This window comes from Physcomitrium patens, chromosome 25, assembly GCF_059467195.1.
Source record: "Physcomitrium patens ecotype Gransden chromosome 25, ASM5946719v1, whole genome shotgun sequence".
NCBI classification, from domain to species: Eukaryota; Viridiplantae; Streptophyta; class Bryopsida; order Funariales; family Funariaceae; genus Physcomitrium; species Physcomitrium patens.
This window is the reverse complement of record NC_143434.1, coordinates 3216643-3234602: the sequence shown is the minus strand read 5'-3', so window position 1 is coordinate 3234602 and position 17960 is coordinate 3216643. Positions and strand designations below refer to the sequence as shown.

The following is a 17960-nucleotide window of genomic DNA, read 5'->3' as shown; positions in this document are numbered from 1 at the left end:
CGATTCTTGGAGCTATTGCTGGTGTGCCGCGCCTTTATTGCCTCCTGCAGTTGGGCGGTCGCGTCGTGGGGGGTTTAGCCCATCAGTATGGGCTACACGTGAGAGGTTGAGTGTGTTTGCCAAGTGCGTGGGGGGGGGGGGGGGGAGATGAGTTAGCATGGTAATTGAATTCCATGCGTGGGGTCCTATCGGGCTGTGGCATTTTAACTCTCGTTGCTGTTTATGGGTAGAGTTTGAGTTGGGGGAGTTCAGATCGATCTCCTGAATTCGTACCCTTGTGCTCTGATGTCTGCGAGTTTGCCTTTCTTTCATATGCAGGGAGGTGAAATTGTGAGGTTGGGCGTCTTGTAGGACTCTTTTTTGCTGCAGCTGTGGCGTGGTCTTTGTCTTCCTCCGCTTCTGCACCCATATATCGTCTTTCTCTCGCTAATTCATAGAGAGTTCAAAGAACTTCGTCTCAATTTGGCATTGCCTCTTCTTACATTGTCTCCCTCTTCGAAACGAAGCCGATCAACTGGCTGGTTTTTTAAAATATGAATCTTCTCACAGAAGGAATCATCTTCTTCTAGAATTACATGAGAGCAGTGCTTTTGGTTTTTGGGGACATATTTGTCTTCCCGAAGCGTTAGTTACATGTTCCTATTCTTTGGCACCTGTGATCGCCTATGTAAGTTTTTCCAGTAAGTTGAATCTTGTAATGCAGAGAAACAGCATATTTCAAGCGAGATTAGGCGACGCTTGTTAGCGTTCGATGCTGATTTGAGCTGTCCAGAACACTTGAGAACCCTGTAATTACTCATTTCTGGTCATGGGAGAGACATTCCGCTTGATTGCCACAACCCCTAGCATGGGTTTAGTGTCTCAGTTGCTCGCGAGCATAGAGAGAATTGGAAATGCAGGGTTGTATTCCGCATCTACCCAGCTTTGATGGCTGGTCGACTTCAGCGGAGGATGGCGCATAATTCCCTTACCGTGTCAAAGGTTAGCAAGCGCAGTCCTCAGAAAGGGTTAACTGTACCTCATTCTAAGATTTTTGAGGGACTTTGGAATAAGCAGAATGTATGTAGGCGTGTGATACTTAAGGGAAACATGCACATGCGTAGGAAACCACAGAATTTGTGGGAAAAGACGAAGGTTGCAGGGTTAGACATGCTAGGGGAGGTAAAGAATCAAAAGAAGCTCCTGGATAGTAGGCGTTCCCTACGACCTCTTCTAGACGCCATCCGTTTTGTGGAGTCTAGCAACAGAGCACACTGTCCTGACGGTGACAATGGCGCTAGCATTGGCCCCCTGCAGATCTCAGAAGAGTATCACACGGATGCCTGGAAACACAATAAATCTTTTGCTTGGTCTCGTTGCAGGTGCAAGTCATTTCAATCCTTGGTAACCTTAGCTTGTGCACTAGGTTGAATCTGCCTGCAAATGTTTGTGTAGATCACACTTCCCACATTTCCAGAGAATGGCAAACCTCAAAATTTCGACCTTCGTTCACGAATTTGCAGGCCTTGTAATTGAAGTTAATGCTTTTGGGCGCGGATAAAGGTTTAATGAACAACATAATTTCGGTAGCCGTCTCACTGGTCGTGGATCTGTGGGTGGAAAATCAAATAGCTGGTTGTGTTATGTAATTTCCTTTATTTGAAGTAGCAATTGTTTGATTTTTTTACATTTTCAAGCAGGGATTTGGAGCATGCCGAAAATACTGTAGTAGCCTACTGGTCGAAATATTGCAAGGACGCATTGTATAAGAGAGATTGGGAGACACTTGCTAAGACGCACAATGGCAAGTGATTTCTGTAACCGCCAGTGGTTACATAATTTGATCTCGTTCTCAACCTTGACTTGTAACGTCGCTATTTATCTCAAAATATTCAAAGCCGGTGGGATGATTTCGAAATTCAATTGCGTATTAGTCTTCCCCTTGAATTCATCCTAATATTAAGGTATTGTTTCTTGATTTGGTGCTTGATTTCAGGGGGGCCCCGAGGACCTGCCAAAGAGAAGACTGTGTATTACTGGAGCAAAGTATTGACCCGTCTTCAGCAATCTAATCTTGATGCATACAACGAAAATACTAAAACCCAAACTTCTCGAACACCTTGGAGAATTCCGAAATCATACTCATGTTCTAAGTCTGGTGAGCATGGCTTTCACCTCTCTCTCCCTCTCTCTTACACACGCGCTCGCACGCACTCACACATTCTCAAGAATCATAGTTACTGCCTTGAGCTGAAGCAGCGCTCTTGTTTGGTCCGTAAATCTTCATTCCATGATACAACATAGCCGAGTCTTCTGTCGTTTATAACGTGGTATGAATATATGCAGATGGCATCAGGACTTTGAAAGATCCGGAGAAAAGGCGAGGGTTCCTTATGGCAGCCAGAACAAGCAAACCATCTATTCCCCTAATCAAGAAAGACAATAGGATGCCTACACCCTTGCGCAAGAGCAAAGTTCGAAAGTCTGGCAAAGTAAGACATTACAAGATAGAAGCCACTCCTCATACGCCCAGGATTGGAGCCAGACCTCGAACGCCTCAATCTGCTTGCTCGAAGCAGCACTCACCCCTTGTTCTACGTAGGTCACAAATAAAATTTAAGTGGCATCTACCAGAAGACAGATTATCTGATCGAGTTTCACCTCAATGTGCTCTTCATTTGGGCTATTGGAACTTTCCCTGGTCGGTCAAGAGAGAGAAAGCAGCAATCGTGATTCAGGTTGGTGTAGCTACCTTTCCCTAAACAGCTAATTTTAAAAGGGATCATTGCTTTGCAGCTAGAAGTATCAGTCTTATTTTATTTTATTGTTTACAGTGTTTTGATAAGCTTGGATTTGAAGCATCAGTTTCCGGCAGTTGTCTTACAGTAGAAGCGGTTCACAGTGTTTTTAGCGTTTGTACAATTTCTCAACTTTCACTTTTTATGTTGTCGCACAGGCCCACTGGCGCATGTGTTTGTTGACACACAGATATCGTAGCCTTCAACATGCTACCCTTACAATACAAAGACGATGGCGAGAATCAAGGGGGATATCAAGACGCATTGTTTCAACATTAGATATTTTAGGGAAGGAAATGGATGTTGCATTTTGCGTGAAGTCCAAGCCCTGGAGAGAAAGCAACGAACCTGATGATCTGGTCACTAAAACTCCTGTGGAATCACCGTGCGAGATATCAGCGGGTAACAATGAGCCAGAAAATCTTTATTTTTGTTTTGTTAATTTCTCAGAGAAGAATTGTGAGAGAGTTTATATTAAGACCTTTTGTGTGACAGTAAAAACCTACTTTGCCTTTAACTAGTTATGTGGCCTCGCAGAGAAGGACTTCCAGAGAAGTTTGAAGTCGCCCGGACTTGAAGTTAAACGTCTTTATAATGAAAATATTTCAGCTATTCAAGAGGATGAAATTTTTACAGAGTTTCTGAGTTTTTTACCGTGTCCTGAGCACAAGACCGCAGAGAGTGATTGTAGCAACCCTTTCATGGTTTCTAGCAATTCACAGGCAGAGAATTTTTGTGAAAACGTAGACCGGCCTTCGTCCTATCCAAAGACGTGGCTTTATGACATGTGTAATCTGGACAGTCCTGCCTGTTCACCTGCAAAGGATCTTACTTTCGCCAAGTTTAGCATAGATGGATCATTGCCTTCCACACCTATAAAAGAATGGAGCTCCCAAAAGTGGGATCCTGCTATTACTTTACCAATGGATCCAGGTGTGAAGGATTCTATGATTTTAAATTTGTTTGAGCTTCCATATTCCCCAACTAAGGAATGGACTTCTCCGCTCGCTGAAGGTCAGAAGCCCAATTGTGTCATTGAAATATCTTCCTACGGGGGATTTCAAGGGGAGCATCTCCAACTGCCTAGTGAGTGGTTCATGGACCTTGATGAATCGGATGTCCCTGAAAGCTGCTGGAATACATCTGGAGTGACAAACATTTCCTTTTCTCCTATTTCGAGCCCGAACATGAAGTCCCAGCATAGTTTTACAGAAGCCTCTGCCACAGGTGGTGAGATGGTGCTGTTCTCTCAAGCGCTGGTGTGCATCCCCGAAGAAGCTTCTCACAACGTTTTACCTTCTCATCAGGTTAGGGGCTGTGTTGTGAAGACTCCGCTTTTAGGTAAGCGCACACCTCATATATCCCCCAAGACCATTGACCTGTCCCGCTGGAGAGACACAACCTTAAATGAAGAAGATATTGATAGTTTCAGTTTGACACCTTCTGCCAGTGTGTCCACTCACGGATTCGATCTAGGCTCAGACTCTCCAGTTCCGCCAGCGTTGGAAGAAGAATTTCTGGATGAGCTCAACAAACTTATCTTAGGGTCTCCAGATCCGAAATTTGGTCCATCAGGCGATCCAACCTCACCAGCTGCCTCTTGTGAGCAGATTAATGACGTGCATTGGTCAGGATCTCTCAAATCTCCTCAATCTGAAACCATAAGCAGAGCTTACGACGGGATCTTAGGTAGCAACGGTCTCTTGATGGATTCAACAAGTAAGCTTGATTTCAACTTGGATGATGGCAATGAACTGGAAGTTTCACAGCAAGATGTATCTTTCATTCAAGGGAAAGGCGATACACTTGCTGGCAAAAAGCTTCTCGAGATTTATGAAGAGCTCGATGATTCAAGAGCTTCCAAAGACTCACGAAGTTACAGTAAAAGGTGTCAGAGTACAGTTACTGAATTTCTGCAGCTTGTTGAGCAAAACCTTGGTGTAAATAACACTGAAACTTCTTTCCGAAGGAGCTCATATATATCACCAATCATGACCTCGTCCACAAAGTTACAGGATAAAGAAACACCTCAACTTACTGCATTTGCTGATGAAGACGACTTTTGTGACAAGGCTGTAGATGGGAATGTCGTGGCTGCGAAGCCCACACCGCAGGAACGTATCTTCGATCTCTCGCCTGATATCTTTCATGCTTCTGTGGGGTGGGAAACAGCATCACCTGGAGATTCTCCAAAACGTATGTCATTTATTCAATTGGGCGAGCCTGTCGTCAATTGTGCCACTATGGATCAGTACTTCACTGATTTTAATCAACACTACAGTAGCTTTATCACACCCAAAATACAGCGGTCTAGCAACTCAGCGTCAAGGTCCTGCGAGGCAATCGGTAGATCAAAGCCCCCGTCGCATTCAATGACCAGGCGAATCTCCTTCTATCAGACAAGCCACAATTCTGATTCTGATCTCTCCCATTCAGAGGTAAAGAGTCCCTTGCTGGCAGAGAAAACTTTCAGTGACAGTCTCCATCATACCAGCCCCGTTACCCCTGATGACCAGTGCTTGGATATGGCACCGTATACTTCCAGCGTTGGCGCTCATTGTAATCACGACAGATCTAGTGCCTTGTCAGTCTCTAAAAAATATTTTCTTCAGAGCCCATCTTCAAGATTTCACGGGAAATGTGACTCTGATGCGGAGAGCGTCGTATCCTCTAGAAGCTTTCATCCTGCTAGAAAGATTCCTTCGCCGTCTGAAGACAATAAGGTATCATCAAGAATCCTACCATTGTGTAATTAATCAAATCTTCAAATTTAGTTAAATATGAAATGCGTGGATTAGCGTGCTTGATTAGAGGGCTGAACTGGGCGGATATCAATGATCTTGTATCCAATAATCTTCAACTATTGGTGTCTTGTTTATGTTGCAGAAAGGGTCTGGAAAGCGTGCTAGAGCACTGTTCCCTGGGCAGGAATCAACACCCAGGAGCGGAGATGGGTGCTCGAAATCTAGTAGGCTTCATCACTCTTCTTCTGAGGGCAGTTACGAAGCCTTGCTTAAAAATAGAAACGTTCTACGTACCTGGGGAGCAGGAAGTGCTTCTGGTCCTCTGCTCCAGGCATCTGATTTGGACGAATCTGATTGCAGCTTTAGGAAAAGCAGCGGATCTGCTTGGGATTGTGGGTTAATTTCCGATTGTGGAATGATGGTGGATGACGGCTTGAAGTATCTCGAGACTCCTGGACCATCCCTGCACGATCTCTGCAAATTATGGGATGAGGAGTGTGTAGACCTTGTGACTAGATCTCTTAAGTACAAGAGCTTGATGACAGATTCTAATATGCTCCACCAAGAGGTAAGCAATCTTGGTTGATCATGTTAGATTAACCTTCCGAATGGCAATCGTAATTTGCTGCTAATGAACTGTCATAGAGATTCCTCGTCACTATTCTGCATCTATAGATATTTTCAAGGCTTAGAAAAGTTCTCTATTTTAGGGAAGAAGGTATTCCTTATTTTCCCATGATGATGAACATGTGTGTGCACTTCCAATTTATTTGGTTTTGATAGGTTGAGGAGGCATTCAAAAAACCAGAGCCCACCAGCCCACAGTCAATAGCGTGGGAGATTCAAAACATTGAAAGACTCTTGGAGAAGCTGGAAAATAGGGAGTCAATGAAGGAGCTTATTAAACAGCAACGAGATACTATCTATATCAACATTGCAACAAATGCAAGTATGCGAGATCGGTATCGCTTGTACAGTAAATGGGGTATTCGCAGGATGTCGAGGGGGAGGTTGAGGAAGGTTATCTACGACTTGCTCTGGAAGGATCCCAAAAGGTTGGTGTTTTCATATCATTCCAAGCATTCTTTCTCCAGCTCTTGGTTGCAATTTACAGCATTACTTCTGGGAAAACTTCATGCCTTAACTTCGTTTGAATTACAAGGAAGGACTTAAGCTGATTTTGCTGTTCCTTCGCACGCAGATACCATGCCAGCGCCGATCTTGTACTGAAGTACCTGTAGCCCCAAAAAATTTACAACGGCATTTTGTTGAGCGCCTCAATCTGTTATACCTCAGATGAAGTCAGTAGGTACCAACTTCACCTACAAGGAGCCATCAACATGTACAGAAGTTGGGAGTCTTGTAATTAATATGTTATAGCCGTTCTAAGCTATAAGAAGTCATCACTGAGTAGGAATATGTGTCTCAGCATCACAGTTCGCCTGGAGTCCTTAGTGAGATCCAGTGCTGTAGTGCACGAGATGTCTTAGGGGAGCATAGATATGAAAAAGCCCAATTGGAATGGATCAGCCAAGAAATGAGAAACTGGCTCCACAAAATATAATCTGTCTTATTTGTTGGCCTCTTTGGAGGTGATAATAAAAACTGTATTTTTTCTGAAGGAAACTGTCGGTGATCCTCTTTTACCTCGTATACATCAACAAATCTCTATTTGTCCGTTGTACAGTCAATAATGGACAATGCAATTTTAAACTGGTTCTTACAAAAGTAAAGCAAATGTAAAAAGTAATGTCAGTTTGGATGGGATTATAAGCATGAACAATTTCACATCAAGATGTCACATTGTCTCAGCAGATCACATTTTTCTTCATTCTCCATCATCCAGTCAATGTGTTGTGATTGAAACAAATGGGTAGTAGATGGAAAAGTGGAAGGCATTAATAGAGGTTTGAAATTGGTATCATTCATGTGGAATGTTCCAATAATATTTGATTTAGATATATTTTAATGTCTTTGAAGGATACAACAATAGATAGGATTAAAATCTTCAATTTAAAAAAGTAAGAAAATTACTATAGACTTACTTGCTTCTATTCATGAAGTTTTTTAATTAATTTTCTTTTTTTTAAAATAACTATTTTTTATTTAGTATGTTGCTTCCATATTTTGAAAGACAAACTTGTAATGTATTTTTTGTTCTTTTTATAAGAGGTGGTAAATCAAGACAATAGAATAGATGATAATCTTGAAGAAGAGTATAAGATATTGGAAAAGAAGAATATGACAATTGATTGCACATTTTATAAAGCAATAGAGAAGGCAACAAGTGGATTTTTGAAGTGTAAAATGTATAGGTTATTTCCATTAAAGCCACATCACAAACAAAAGCAATTTTACACTTAACATTCTATGATTTGCAATATTTGTATAATGTAGTCAAGTTTATATAAGATGCATTGTCTCCTCCATGACGATAGAAAATCTAGATCTGAATTTTTGTTGTAGATTTTAAATAGTTTTTTTATATTAGTTCTTGCATCACTTCCAATTTTTAATTCTTAGCAAAAACATCAAGTAATATATCCAAAAACATACTTATTACTCCAAAAATACATCTATATAAATATATATATATATATATATATATATATATAATCTTTTACTATCTTTACATATTATAAAATATAAATGTAAATAAAAACAAAACTTTGAATATATATAATAGTTGAATTATTATTTTTTGATTTTTATTACTAATTTAAAAAAAGAAAAAAAGAAAAAACTATATATTTGTTTTATTAATTTTTCATCCAATCTAAAAAAGTTACAATATTATCATCTTAAAATAAGAGTTTTCCAATCAAATTATTAATCTTCACATACCAAAAAGAATTTATTTTTTTCTTTATTTATTAATATTTTTTCTTATATTAGAATATCAATGTTTATGATGTTTTATTTTTTGGTTACTTTTATATCAAAGAAATTTGAAATATAAATTATATTCAAGAATAAATAATAAAACTTATTATTTTTATTTTTAAAAAATAAAATTTTTCATAGATATAAATATGGATCAAACTTAAACGACAATACATTTATGTATTATTAAAGAAAGAAGAAAGTAAAGACAAAAGAGTACAAGTTAAGATAGAATAAAACTATAAAGGATATTATTAAATAGCAAGGAACCAGAAAGACTTGAATAAAGACTAAAATATAAAAAAACATTGGCTCTGTAGAGAGTAGCCTCACTATTGTCTCTATATTTACTAACTATCAAAAAGGCTCTATAGAAGCTTCCTAAGAACCACAAGACATGTGGCCTAAATGCCAAGTTGTAGATGGCTTTAAACATGGTTAAAAAATAAAATAAAATAAAATAAAAATTGTATGATAAGTTTTAATAGCCACATGGCACATCTATAAAAATCTAAAAACTTTCTTATTGTTACTTGAAGAAGATATTATCTTTCTAACATAGGCACATCTATTTATTTCTATTTATTTCTATTAAAAAAATATGATTAAGGCATCTACTATATTGAATTCTTTTCTTAAAACAAATTCCATAAAGAGTGGTTTTATAAGTTGATAAATCTTAAGATCTGTTGCATGGTATTTGCAACAAACTTTGATCTTTATTTTCAATAAAAGTGGTTGATAGATTCTATTAGTCATTAAAAATATCCAATATTATGGTAAAAAGACCAAAAAAATATTTAATCATTATTGAGGCCTTCATAACCATCTTCAAAGAATATATTTTACATGCAATTAAATATAGTACCTTACAATAGCAATACTAAGCATCAAAAATATCTTTCAAGATAATTATTCTATATATGTTATAACTTGCAATTTATTTAAGAAAAGACATGTCTCTCATGTAGATCTTCATTTCAATTCCAATGTTGTGTAAGTTGAGACAACTTAAATACTTCATTTAATAAAATTGCAAATAATAACTTGATATAAATTTTTGCACATAGATTTTTTTTTATTGTAAATAAATTTTTCAAGTTGATCTTTTAACTTTATTTATTTTTTATTTATACTATTTTAATGTCAATAGTTGGCTTTTAATTTTGATAAATATAATTAATAAAAAGAAATATCAAGTTCTAATTTCTTTGCAAGATTCTTTGATGGCTTTTGTATGTGTTAAGTAATAAATTTATAGAAAGTGGTGGTAATAGTATTCTTTTTAATAAAATAATTGTAATAGAAACCTTGAAAACAAATACATGGAATATAAGATAACTCTTCATTGATTGCAATAATTACAATTGATATGCAATTAGATTATTATATTTTTAATAAAAAAAAATAGACCAAATCTTTAATAATCCAACTTATCATAAGATTATATTTTATGATCAAATTTGAAAAGAATTTTTTATTTTCTAAAAACACATTCATTAGCTTTTTGTTGTTCTAGAGTCTCTTTACTTATGTCTTGATTGTTATGTAAAGTTATACTGTTTTACTTGAAAAAATTATTGCTAATAGATTTATCTATTTTTTAAATTAAAAAATATTGAATTCTAAATAGTAATTATAATTGATAAAAAATAAATTTTATTTAATGGAAGAATGTATTATATTATTATATAATTTTTTTGCTAATGGCAAGATAGTCGTTTAATTGTTCTAGTAATAGTTGGTAGTATAATGAAAATATTGCTCCACTACTTAATTTGTATAATGACTTTGTTTATTAGCATGAATTTCATCTATAAAATTCATGCTATAAAGTCTCTGCTTGTTAATAAGTGTCATAAGATTAGAAAAAATATTTTAACAACTTATCATATTTAATACCACTAATTTTTTTAAAAAAATAAGCTTTATAATTTTTGCATCTAAAATGCCATGCTATTAAAAAATTGTGTTGTATTTAATCCTTTGAAATAGTAAAAAAGATTGAGCTTAAAATCAAATTCACTAGAGTTACATTAAAGATTATTTTTAATATTAAGAACAAGAGATTCTATTAATGCACTCAAACAAATTCATTCCAAATAGTATTTTTAATTGATATTTTTGACTTAATAACTTAAAAATATAGTTCCTCTTGTTTTTAATAAACAAATCTTAGTTGAAAAAATGCAACATTTCTTTCATTTGGTGTAAGATAAGAGTGTCTAAACAAAGCATTTAATGAGTCTTGATAATTTCTTAGAAAATATAAAATATTATATACAAATTGTAACAAAAACATGCTCCAATGGACTTAAAGAATATTTGAGACATGTGCTAATACAAAATACTTAAGGCTCTTGTATTTTATATTATCTATGGTTGACTTAGAAGCACCTTCAAGATTATGTTGCCATTCTTAGAATAAATCTACAATATCAAGATGTTCTTTGTTGTAGATCTTATAATTATTCTTTAATGTTAAAAATTCTTGAATGAAAAGTAACAAGATCAAGTCCACCATTTGTTTCTACTTATAATTAAATTAATTTAAAAAATATATATAAAAAACAATTTAAAAACATCTACACAATATAAAATAGAAACTAAGAAGAAATCTATTTTTAATTCTTGATAAGAATTCAAAAATAGATTGTAAAAATTCTAAATAGCATTAGATATCACATGTTATTTTTGAAATTTTTCAATCTATGATAGTTTATATCTTCTTAAAATTCATGTACAAACCATTATTTGAGATGATATATCTTGCAGACCTCACATGATTCGTATAAAATATACATTTTTGTATCTTCGCATATAATTTTTCATATCTAAGTTTTTGTACTACAAGGAATAAATTTTGTATATGGTTTTTATTTATTTATTTATTTCCTTAATATAGATAAAAATATTGTATATGTAACATACAAAGAAACTATTTAGAAATTCAAAAAATATCTTTTTTTATTAAAATTTGAAAAAAAATTAGAGTATTTTTAAGTCTAAATGATATAATATTATATTTTAAATGGTCATAACTAATTTGGAATGTAATCTTTCTTTCATTTCTTTTCTTAACATATAAAAGATTGCATGCATCTTTAAAATTTATTTTTCTATAAATATTAGCTTTAGCTAATTTTTCAAAAGTTTCAATAATAAAAATAAAAGATAAATAATTTTGATGAATAATTTATTAAAATCACCTATCTTTTTTCTTCACAAAAAGAATTAGTTCACTTATATAAAATTACAAATAATGTATTAAAATCTTTGAGATATTTTCATCAATATATTCTTTTAAAGAAGCAAGTTTATTTTGCAAAAAATTAGAAATTAGTCTAAATATTGGTTAAGCTTCTTTTTAAAGATCAATTGCACAAGTAAATGATTGATATTTTAAAGTGTATCATCAATTTTTTTCTCAAATATGTTTCATAATTTCTTATATTACTTTGAGGTTCTACTACAACCTTACTTGAATGATGATTTGGTACTAAATAAATAAAACAAATATCTTCTATTCTATGGCTTGTATACACATTTTAATTTCTAAATATAGTACTTTGATTTTCTGGACATAAGTGATATTTTTACTTTTGATTTTTTTTAAAACAAGACAAGAGTAAATTGAAGTCCAATGGATATTCAATCTATTCCTAGATTATATATATTACCACAATAATTATAAATAATAAGATTAGTTGAAGTTTATATCATATTAAACTCTACAAGACACTTACAAACTTAACATTTAGCTCTATAAGTACAATTTTTTGAGTGATTTTTCTTGAAGATAAATTTTGTCTATCTATAACTTTTGTAAATGCACTTTTAATTTTTTGTACTAATAATATTTCATGACACTTAGCAAAATTTTCATCAAGAAAAAAACTAATGGCATTAAAATCTAAGAAGGTACAAATAAAAATAATATAAAATTTAGTTCAAAAATAGACTTTTAATAAAAATACAAGAAGAAGATTGAAAAGTGAAGACTTAATTTTTCTAAGATGATGTTTTACAAGAATTGTGCTGCATAGTCTTTAATGTTGTTAAAAAAACATATTTCCAATACATTGTTTTTTTTTTTTTTTTTTTTTTTTTAATTATTTCTTATTCTATAATTTTATTACTTTTTAAGACAAATTCAATGAATACATTTTGATTTTCAAAAACATAGGTATAATCTTTCTTTTTTATATGAAGATTTTTTTTATATTATAAAGGTTAAAAGCATATAGTATTAATTTGCATATCTTTTACATTTTATTGTATATATTGATTAGTAGAAGTATTTGAAGCAAAAACATTGAAGACCTGAGGTACTAATAAACAAATTTTTGATTAAAATTTCAAAATTTGGTTACTATATTGAATGGATAATTATTAGTTTGATTCATATTTTAAGTATCAATAAAATTAAAGAATAAAATCTTTATATCTTACCTAAGTGGTTGAAGTTGAGTAAAACATTATACTTGGTTGATGATACATTAAAACTTAGAATTTATACCATTAAGCTTTACTAAAAGAACAACTTTTGATTTTTTAGTTAGTGCAATTATGTGAATTACTTAAAGTAGTGCAATTGTTGTAAAAACTCATATCATTTTTATGTCTTCTTGATTAAACATTCTTAATGTTGGTTGAGATAGTAGACAAAGTTGATGGATATTAATTTTCAAATTTCTCACATATTCTTACATTTGTATTGTGGCATACTTTATTTCTTCTAATTTTTTATATTTATAAGAATTTGAGATAAAATAAAATAAATTTATGTATAAATAAATAAACATATATATATATATATATATATATTGTAAAAAGAATATGAATTTAGAAGAAGATAATCCACAATCTCAAAAATAGTTGATACTTTTAAGAAAAAAATAATACCACTCTTTACAAAAAAGATTAAACTTTAATATTATAAATGTGAATCTTATCAAAATTTTAAAGATATATATTTAAAAAAAGCTCAAAAAATAAATACATAGAAACTTGAGAGTCTTAAATGATATATTGCTTATATAAATAAATTTATACCAAAGTATCTTTTTCGGTTCAATATTTTAACTTATGACAGCCATTTGAAATATGAGAAGCAGAACGAAAGAAAATTGAAAGAAATATAAAGAGTAACTACCAAAATGAATTCCACGTCACTTGGCGTCAGTTAGAGGGGAGGCTTTCATACCCGCTCAGAGAAGGTAGAGAACTGGGAGCAAAGAGACACCCGGCCACAGAGTTGCCGGTCGTGCACCGCGCGCGGGAGGCGGTGCCGCGAAGGAGGTGGAGTGGTATATTTGCAGCTTCATTTCGAGCTTTGATGTTCTGGAGCGTGGCCTTCGAAATCTGGCGGGAGAGACGAGATAGATATGGCTGTAGTTTGTTTTCGATCACGACCAGCGCAATCTTCTTCTTGTAATAGATGGGGCTCGTCAGCTTGTTTGTCTCCGATGGACATGATTAGTGGTAGGAACTTCAGTAGGGTTCAGAATTGGGCCACGGTTCAGTTTAAAAGGATTGGATTGGAGAATTCGCTGACATCTTTGCCACGGAGCTGGAGGTGTGGGACTGAAATCTATCGGAATGATTTGGAGTGCAATGGTGTGGATTCGAGTTATCGCTGCGATGATTCTGGTTTTGGAGTTGGGAGTAATAGGTGGAGTCGAATTGGAGGGAGCTGGTGGGATGCGAGAGGGAACAGAATTAGAATTGGTGGAAATAAGAGCAGGAGTGTGGCTGCTCGGGCGCAGGATCGCAAGCAGCAGTCAGAGACTAGTGTTAATCGCATGAACAGGGAGAGCCCATACTCAGTCTTAGGCGTCTCTCCCGACTGCACTGATGAAGATATTAAAATCGCTTTTAGAAATCGGGTATGGAGTTGTGTACATGTGTTGCTTCCTCTGTGCCGAAGTTACCTGTGCCCAATTCTCGAAATGAACTCATTTTTGCTCACTCTAAGGAAGTCTTACTAAATGTGCTGTATTTTTACATTCTGCGTCGCCTGAAGAAGTAGCTTAATTTTGGCAAGTCATTGAGGTAGGTTATAATTTACATGGGTTTTAAGAAAAAGCTCTCGGGTCCGAATCATGTTGGGAATTCTACTAACAAATACCTGAGACGTATTTTTATTGCACAGATTAAGGAGTTCCATCCAGATGTCTATAAAGGCACAGAAGATGCAGATGCAATTACGCAGTTGATACTTCGCGCTTATGAAGTGAGTTCCTTTAAGTGGCTGTCGTTCCTCACGTAGCTTCGTACTGTCAGACAAGATTTGAACGCATGTAGCTGTACAAAGATTTTTAATTGGGGTCGTCTCAAAGTTCAGGCTTGCATTGATCTACCTGATGTGTTTCATTTTGGATGATTGCAATTGCAGTTGCTAACTAAGGACACTATATCAAGAACTTACCGAAGGTTTGCAGATGACTTCATCCCTACTTTGCATGGGTTTGACTTGCTGAACAATCTGCAGCTTACTCATTTGTAGTGGTCAATTATGTCTACCCCTGGAAGTTTCGTTTAGTGCCATGCAGTTAGACTCCTACGAGTACTTGCCCTCTCAGTGATTGACATTTATCTAACTGGTGGGTTTAGTGGGTTATCTTGAAACCATCTTTTCAAATGGCAAAAGCGTAGCATTCATTCATTCATTCATTCATTCATTTATTTTTGTAGATGTCAGCAGCCATCTCTTCATTTATGTAGCTGTATGATTACAGTGTCAACTGAAAATAATCCTTTGGAATCCTTCACAGGAAGAACTTGGATCCATTCGAAGACCCAGAATGTGAAGCAGAAGACGTCTTTGTGTTTGAAATGACTTGCATGGGCCGAGGTTCGAATTTTTTTTTCATCTACTTCTTTCTCCTCTCTAGTGCAGTTATAGCTGCTTGTGTACACAAGTATTTTATACAAGTTTCTATGCAAGGCCTTGAACTGGCCATATCTCATGATGGTATTGCTTGGCAGGGTGTCCATATCCTTGTGTGGAGAGGGCGCCAGACGTTTTCAAATATGCTGCTGACACTGGATGTGCAAGGGCAGTTTTACAGAGTGAGTTGTCTTTTTGTCTCGTTCCAACTTTTATTGATTCAAGCTGAATGGTTTCCCTGTTTTCAAGTAGCAGTCGAATCAAAATTTGCCTTTCAACAAAGAAAACATATTGACACGTATTTTGTCGCTGCGTACAAGGACCTGGGCAAGGTGAAGATTACGGAGTTCAGCTTGCAGTTGGCCAATGTCCTCGTAACTGCATCTATTGGGTTACTCCTATGCAACGTGTTATACTGGAAGATTTAATGGAGCGGTAAGTTGACGAGATCGACACATTTCTCCGCCTTCGACGAGGGTTACATGCACCCAAGTAGGGCAGTAAACTGTGGTATTTTGGGGACACTATGCATTTCGAGTTCTCTATGTGTAAAACTGACACTCTAATGGTTCTTATGCAGTGCTTTGGAGGGGACAACATATTCAAGCGAGGTTTTGACATTAGAAGCATTGATCGCACGGGCTAATTTTGAGAATGGAAGGTATCAACCTCCGAAGCAGAAAAGGCAGCCTTCCAGATCTGATGAGTGGGTAGACTGGTTTTGAATCCTGCAAAATATCTCCAACTACTTTTGTTCTCAATAGTTAATGAAATTTGAAGGAAGCATGCAGTAGGTCTAACTCGGGTTTCAAGTTGAGTGATTTCAGATGTGTTGCAAATCACTTTCTGTAATCAGAAGAGGTCATACTTGAAAGATTAGGCTCACATCAGAGACTTGCTGTGTGCTAGTTTAACCTCTTCAATTCGAATTAGTGCGACTGGAAATATCTCTTTGTGTATATTTTTGCAGACCTAGTTTGAGCAGAGTTCTACATCTTGGTCAGCGTGCTAGCAACACATAGTTGTAAAAGAAGAATTTTCAAGCTGTAAATCTGCAGAGTATCCCTTGCAGGCTTTCAATCGATGGTAGCTTCTTTTTGAATATCACTGTTGGTCTACATTTTGATTGCATGCGCATTTTCCAGACGAGCTATTTTTTAGCCGAAGAATCCATTCTTCTCGCCTAAGCAACTCTTGGTAAAGCTGTGGTGCATTGTTAGAAGAAAATATACAAATCATCAAGTGAGTCTGTAACGAGGATCCATCATTTCAAGTCTCGGGTGTGCCGAAAATGCTTCTCAAAGTTACTATGATACCACAATCGTTTTGGATAACTTAACGGACCACTGTGATAAGCTTTACTGAGTTCAGGGGAGTCTAGAATCTGAACACTGTAGTACTTCCTGTAGACAACTCAACTTCTAACAAGAAAGGACTCTCAGCAAAGGAACGAGACCGCGGCAGACTTATGAATTAGCAAGGAGAAGAAAGCAAGCTTGACTTCCATGTACAAGTATATTTGTTTATTTCACAAGGGTTTATTCCTGCGGCATCCAGTTAAAAAGTACAACACCCCAATGCAACACCCAGATTCCCAGGTATGGGGAGTACGTGAATGCTTATATAGCCTCATTTCTAATGTCAGCAGTCAGACGGAGGAATCGCACTCTTTCCAATATGCATTCTTCACATTTCTTTTATCTGCCTAATAATATGGGACCCCGAGTCTCATCCTGAAGGCTTATCCAGAATCTACAGTGACCTGCACTTTCCTCCCTCTATTGGGTTCCTGTTAAGCAATATGCAATGGAGGCTTTTTGAAGCTCCACCACGTACTCCGGCGTCGCTTTCCCTGGAATTTTTATTCCTGTGTTCAAAGTTGCCCCTCCCCCCAAACTCAAGCTCTGTAGGAATGGTGACACGCCTTTTAGCACTTACTCTCATCGCTTGAAGTACGTACTCTAAACCATCACACCTTCCTCCAGAGCAAGTTTTGGCTTCAACGATGAATGCTTTTCGAATGAAGAGACTGATGATCAAAATTTGAATCCCTCTGAAGCTGAATTCAAAGAGGAAATTTCTTGCGAAATGTGGTTGGCAGGTGTTTCACAGGTTCATTCTGTTGTGACCTCTTCGATTGGTGTTAATTCCGCTTCTGATGCTTCTCGAGTTGAGGGCCCAAGTTATATCTCTTCTGAACCTCTTCAGTTTACGCAACCAGAGTCCAGTTTTTTGAGGAGGAAGTACAGTGATGCTCGTTTTTGAGAAGACTATTTTGCCGACCCTAGCAAGTGGTGGGATAATAGGTTCAGCAAAGTAAACCCCAGAGCACCTGATTTGCCGTTTTGAGCTCTTGTTGATTACATCATCTCCAAGTTTACTTACCATTTTAGAGATCGGTCCTTTGGTATCCGAACATCTTCCATAGTCAGCATTGGCAAAAGTTGTGAGTTCCATTTTTTTGTCATTTGGAAAGAATAATCTGTAGTCAAATGTTCCTTCTAAGAATTGCAAGATTTTCTTGGTTGCGATGAAGTGAGGTTCCTACGGTGCGATGACAAATCTATTGATACATCCTACCACGTAGGCAGTGTTGATTCTTATGATTGTGGCATAGATCATGCATCAAGTACAAGCCTGAAACAGTTTTTTGTCTACTGATTT

General features: G+C 35.7%; 2 protein-coding genes across 3 annotated transcripts; both read left to right on the top strand.

Moving 5' to 3' along the window:
• The first annotated feature begins 157 nt into the window (after window positions 1-157).
• LOC112278472 (uncharacterized) lies at window positions 158-7147 on the top strand. Of its 2 annotated transcripts, XR_016500904.1 has the most exons (10): window positions 182-1361; window positions 1680-1783; window positions 1976-2137; window positions 2326-2717; window positions 2936-3179; window positions 3315-5500; window positions 5664-5745; window positions 5882-6089; window positions 6305-6576; window positions 6723-7147. XR_016500904.1 is itself a non-coding variant. In XM_024512021.3 (9 exons), exons 1-9 carry the CDS (start codon window positions 928-930, stop codon window positions 6760-6762), a joined length of 4260 nt encoding a protein of 1419 aa, XP_024367789.1. In that variant the 5' UTR covers window positions 158-927; the 3' UTR covers window positions 6763-7147. The 2 variants fall into 2 exon arrangements, 1 of the variants encoding a protein (XP_024367789.1); XM_024512021.3 differs by having other exon boundaries at window positions 158-1361; window positions 5664-6089.
• A 6609-nt stretch (window positions 7148-13756) lies between these two features.
• On the top strand, window positions 13757-16403 carry LOC112278259 (uncharacterized). The gene is made up of 7 exons (XM_024511472.3): window positions 13757-14292; window positions 14559-14639; window positions 14802-14839; window positions 15181-15260; window positions 15395-15478; window positions 15617-15731; window positions 15877-16403. Exons 1-7 carry the CDS (start codon window positions 13792-13794, stop codon window positions 16019-16021), a joined length of 1044 nt encoding a protein of 347 aa, XP_024367240.1. The 5' UTR covers window positions 13757-13791; the 3' UTR covers window positions 16022-16403.
• Window positions 16404-17960: the final 1557 nt, after the last annotated feature.

What these genes read in the sequence shown, in the direction of transcription:
- LOC112278472 (XM_024512021.3), top strand. Translation starts at nt 928, where the DNA reads ATGGCTGGTCGACTTCAGCGGAGGATGGCGCATAATTCCCTTACCGTG. An exon ending in TTTGCTTGGTCTCGTTGCAG is followed by an intron (nt 1,362 to 1,679) that starts GTGCAAGTCATT and finishes ATTTTCAAGCAG; the next exon opens with GGATTTGGAGCATGCCGAAA. An exon ending in CTCTGGAAGGATCCCAAAAG is followed by an intron (nt 6,577 to 6,722) that starts GTTGGTGTTTTC and finishes CTTCGCACGCAG; the next exon opens with ATACCATGCCAGCGCCGATC.
- LOC112278259 (XM_024511472.3), top strand. Translation starts at nt 13,792, where the DNA reads ATGGCTGTAGTTTGTTTTCGATCACGACCAGCGCAATCTTCTTCTTGT. An exon ending in AATGACTTGCATGGGCCGAG is followed by an intron (nt 15,261 to 15,394) that starts GTTCGAATTTTT and finishes ATTGCTTGGCAG; the next exon opens with GGTGTCCATATCCTTGTGTG. An exon ending in TGCAAGGGCAGTTTTACAGA is followed by an intron (nt 15,479 to 15,616) that starts GTGAGTTGTCTT and finishes GCTGCGTACAAG; the next exon opens with GACCTGGGCAAGGTGAAGAT.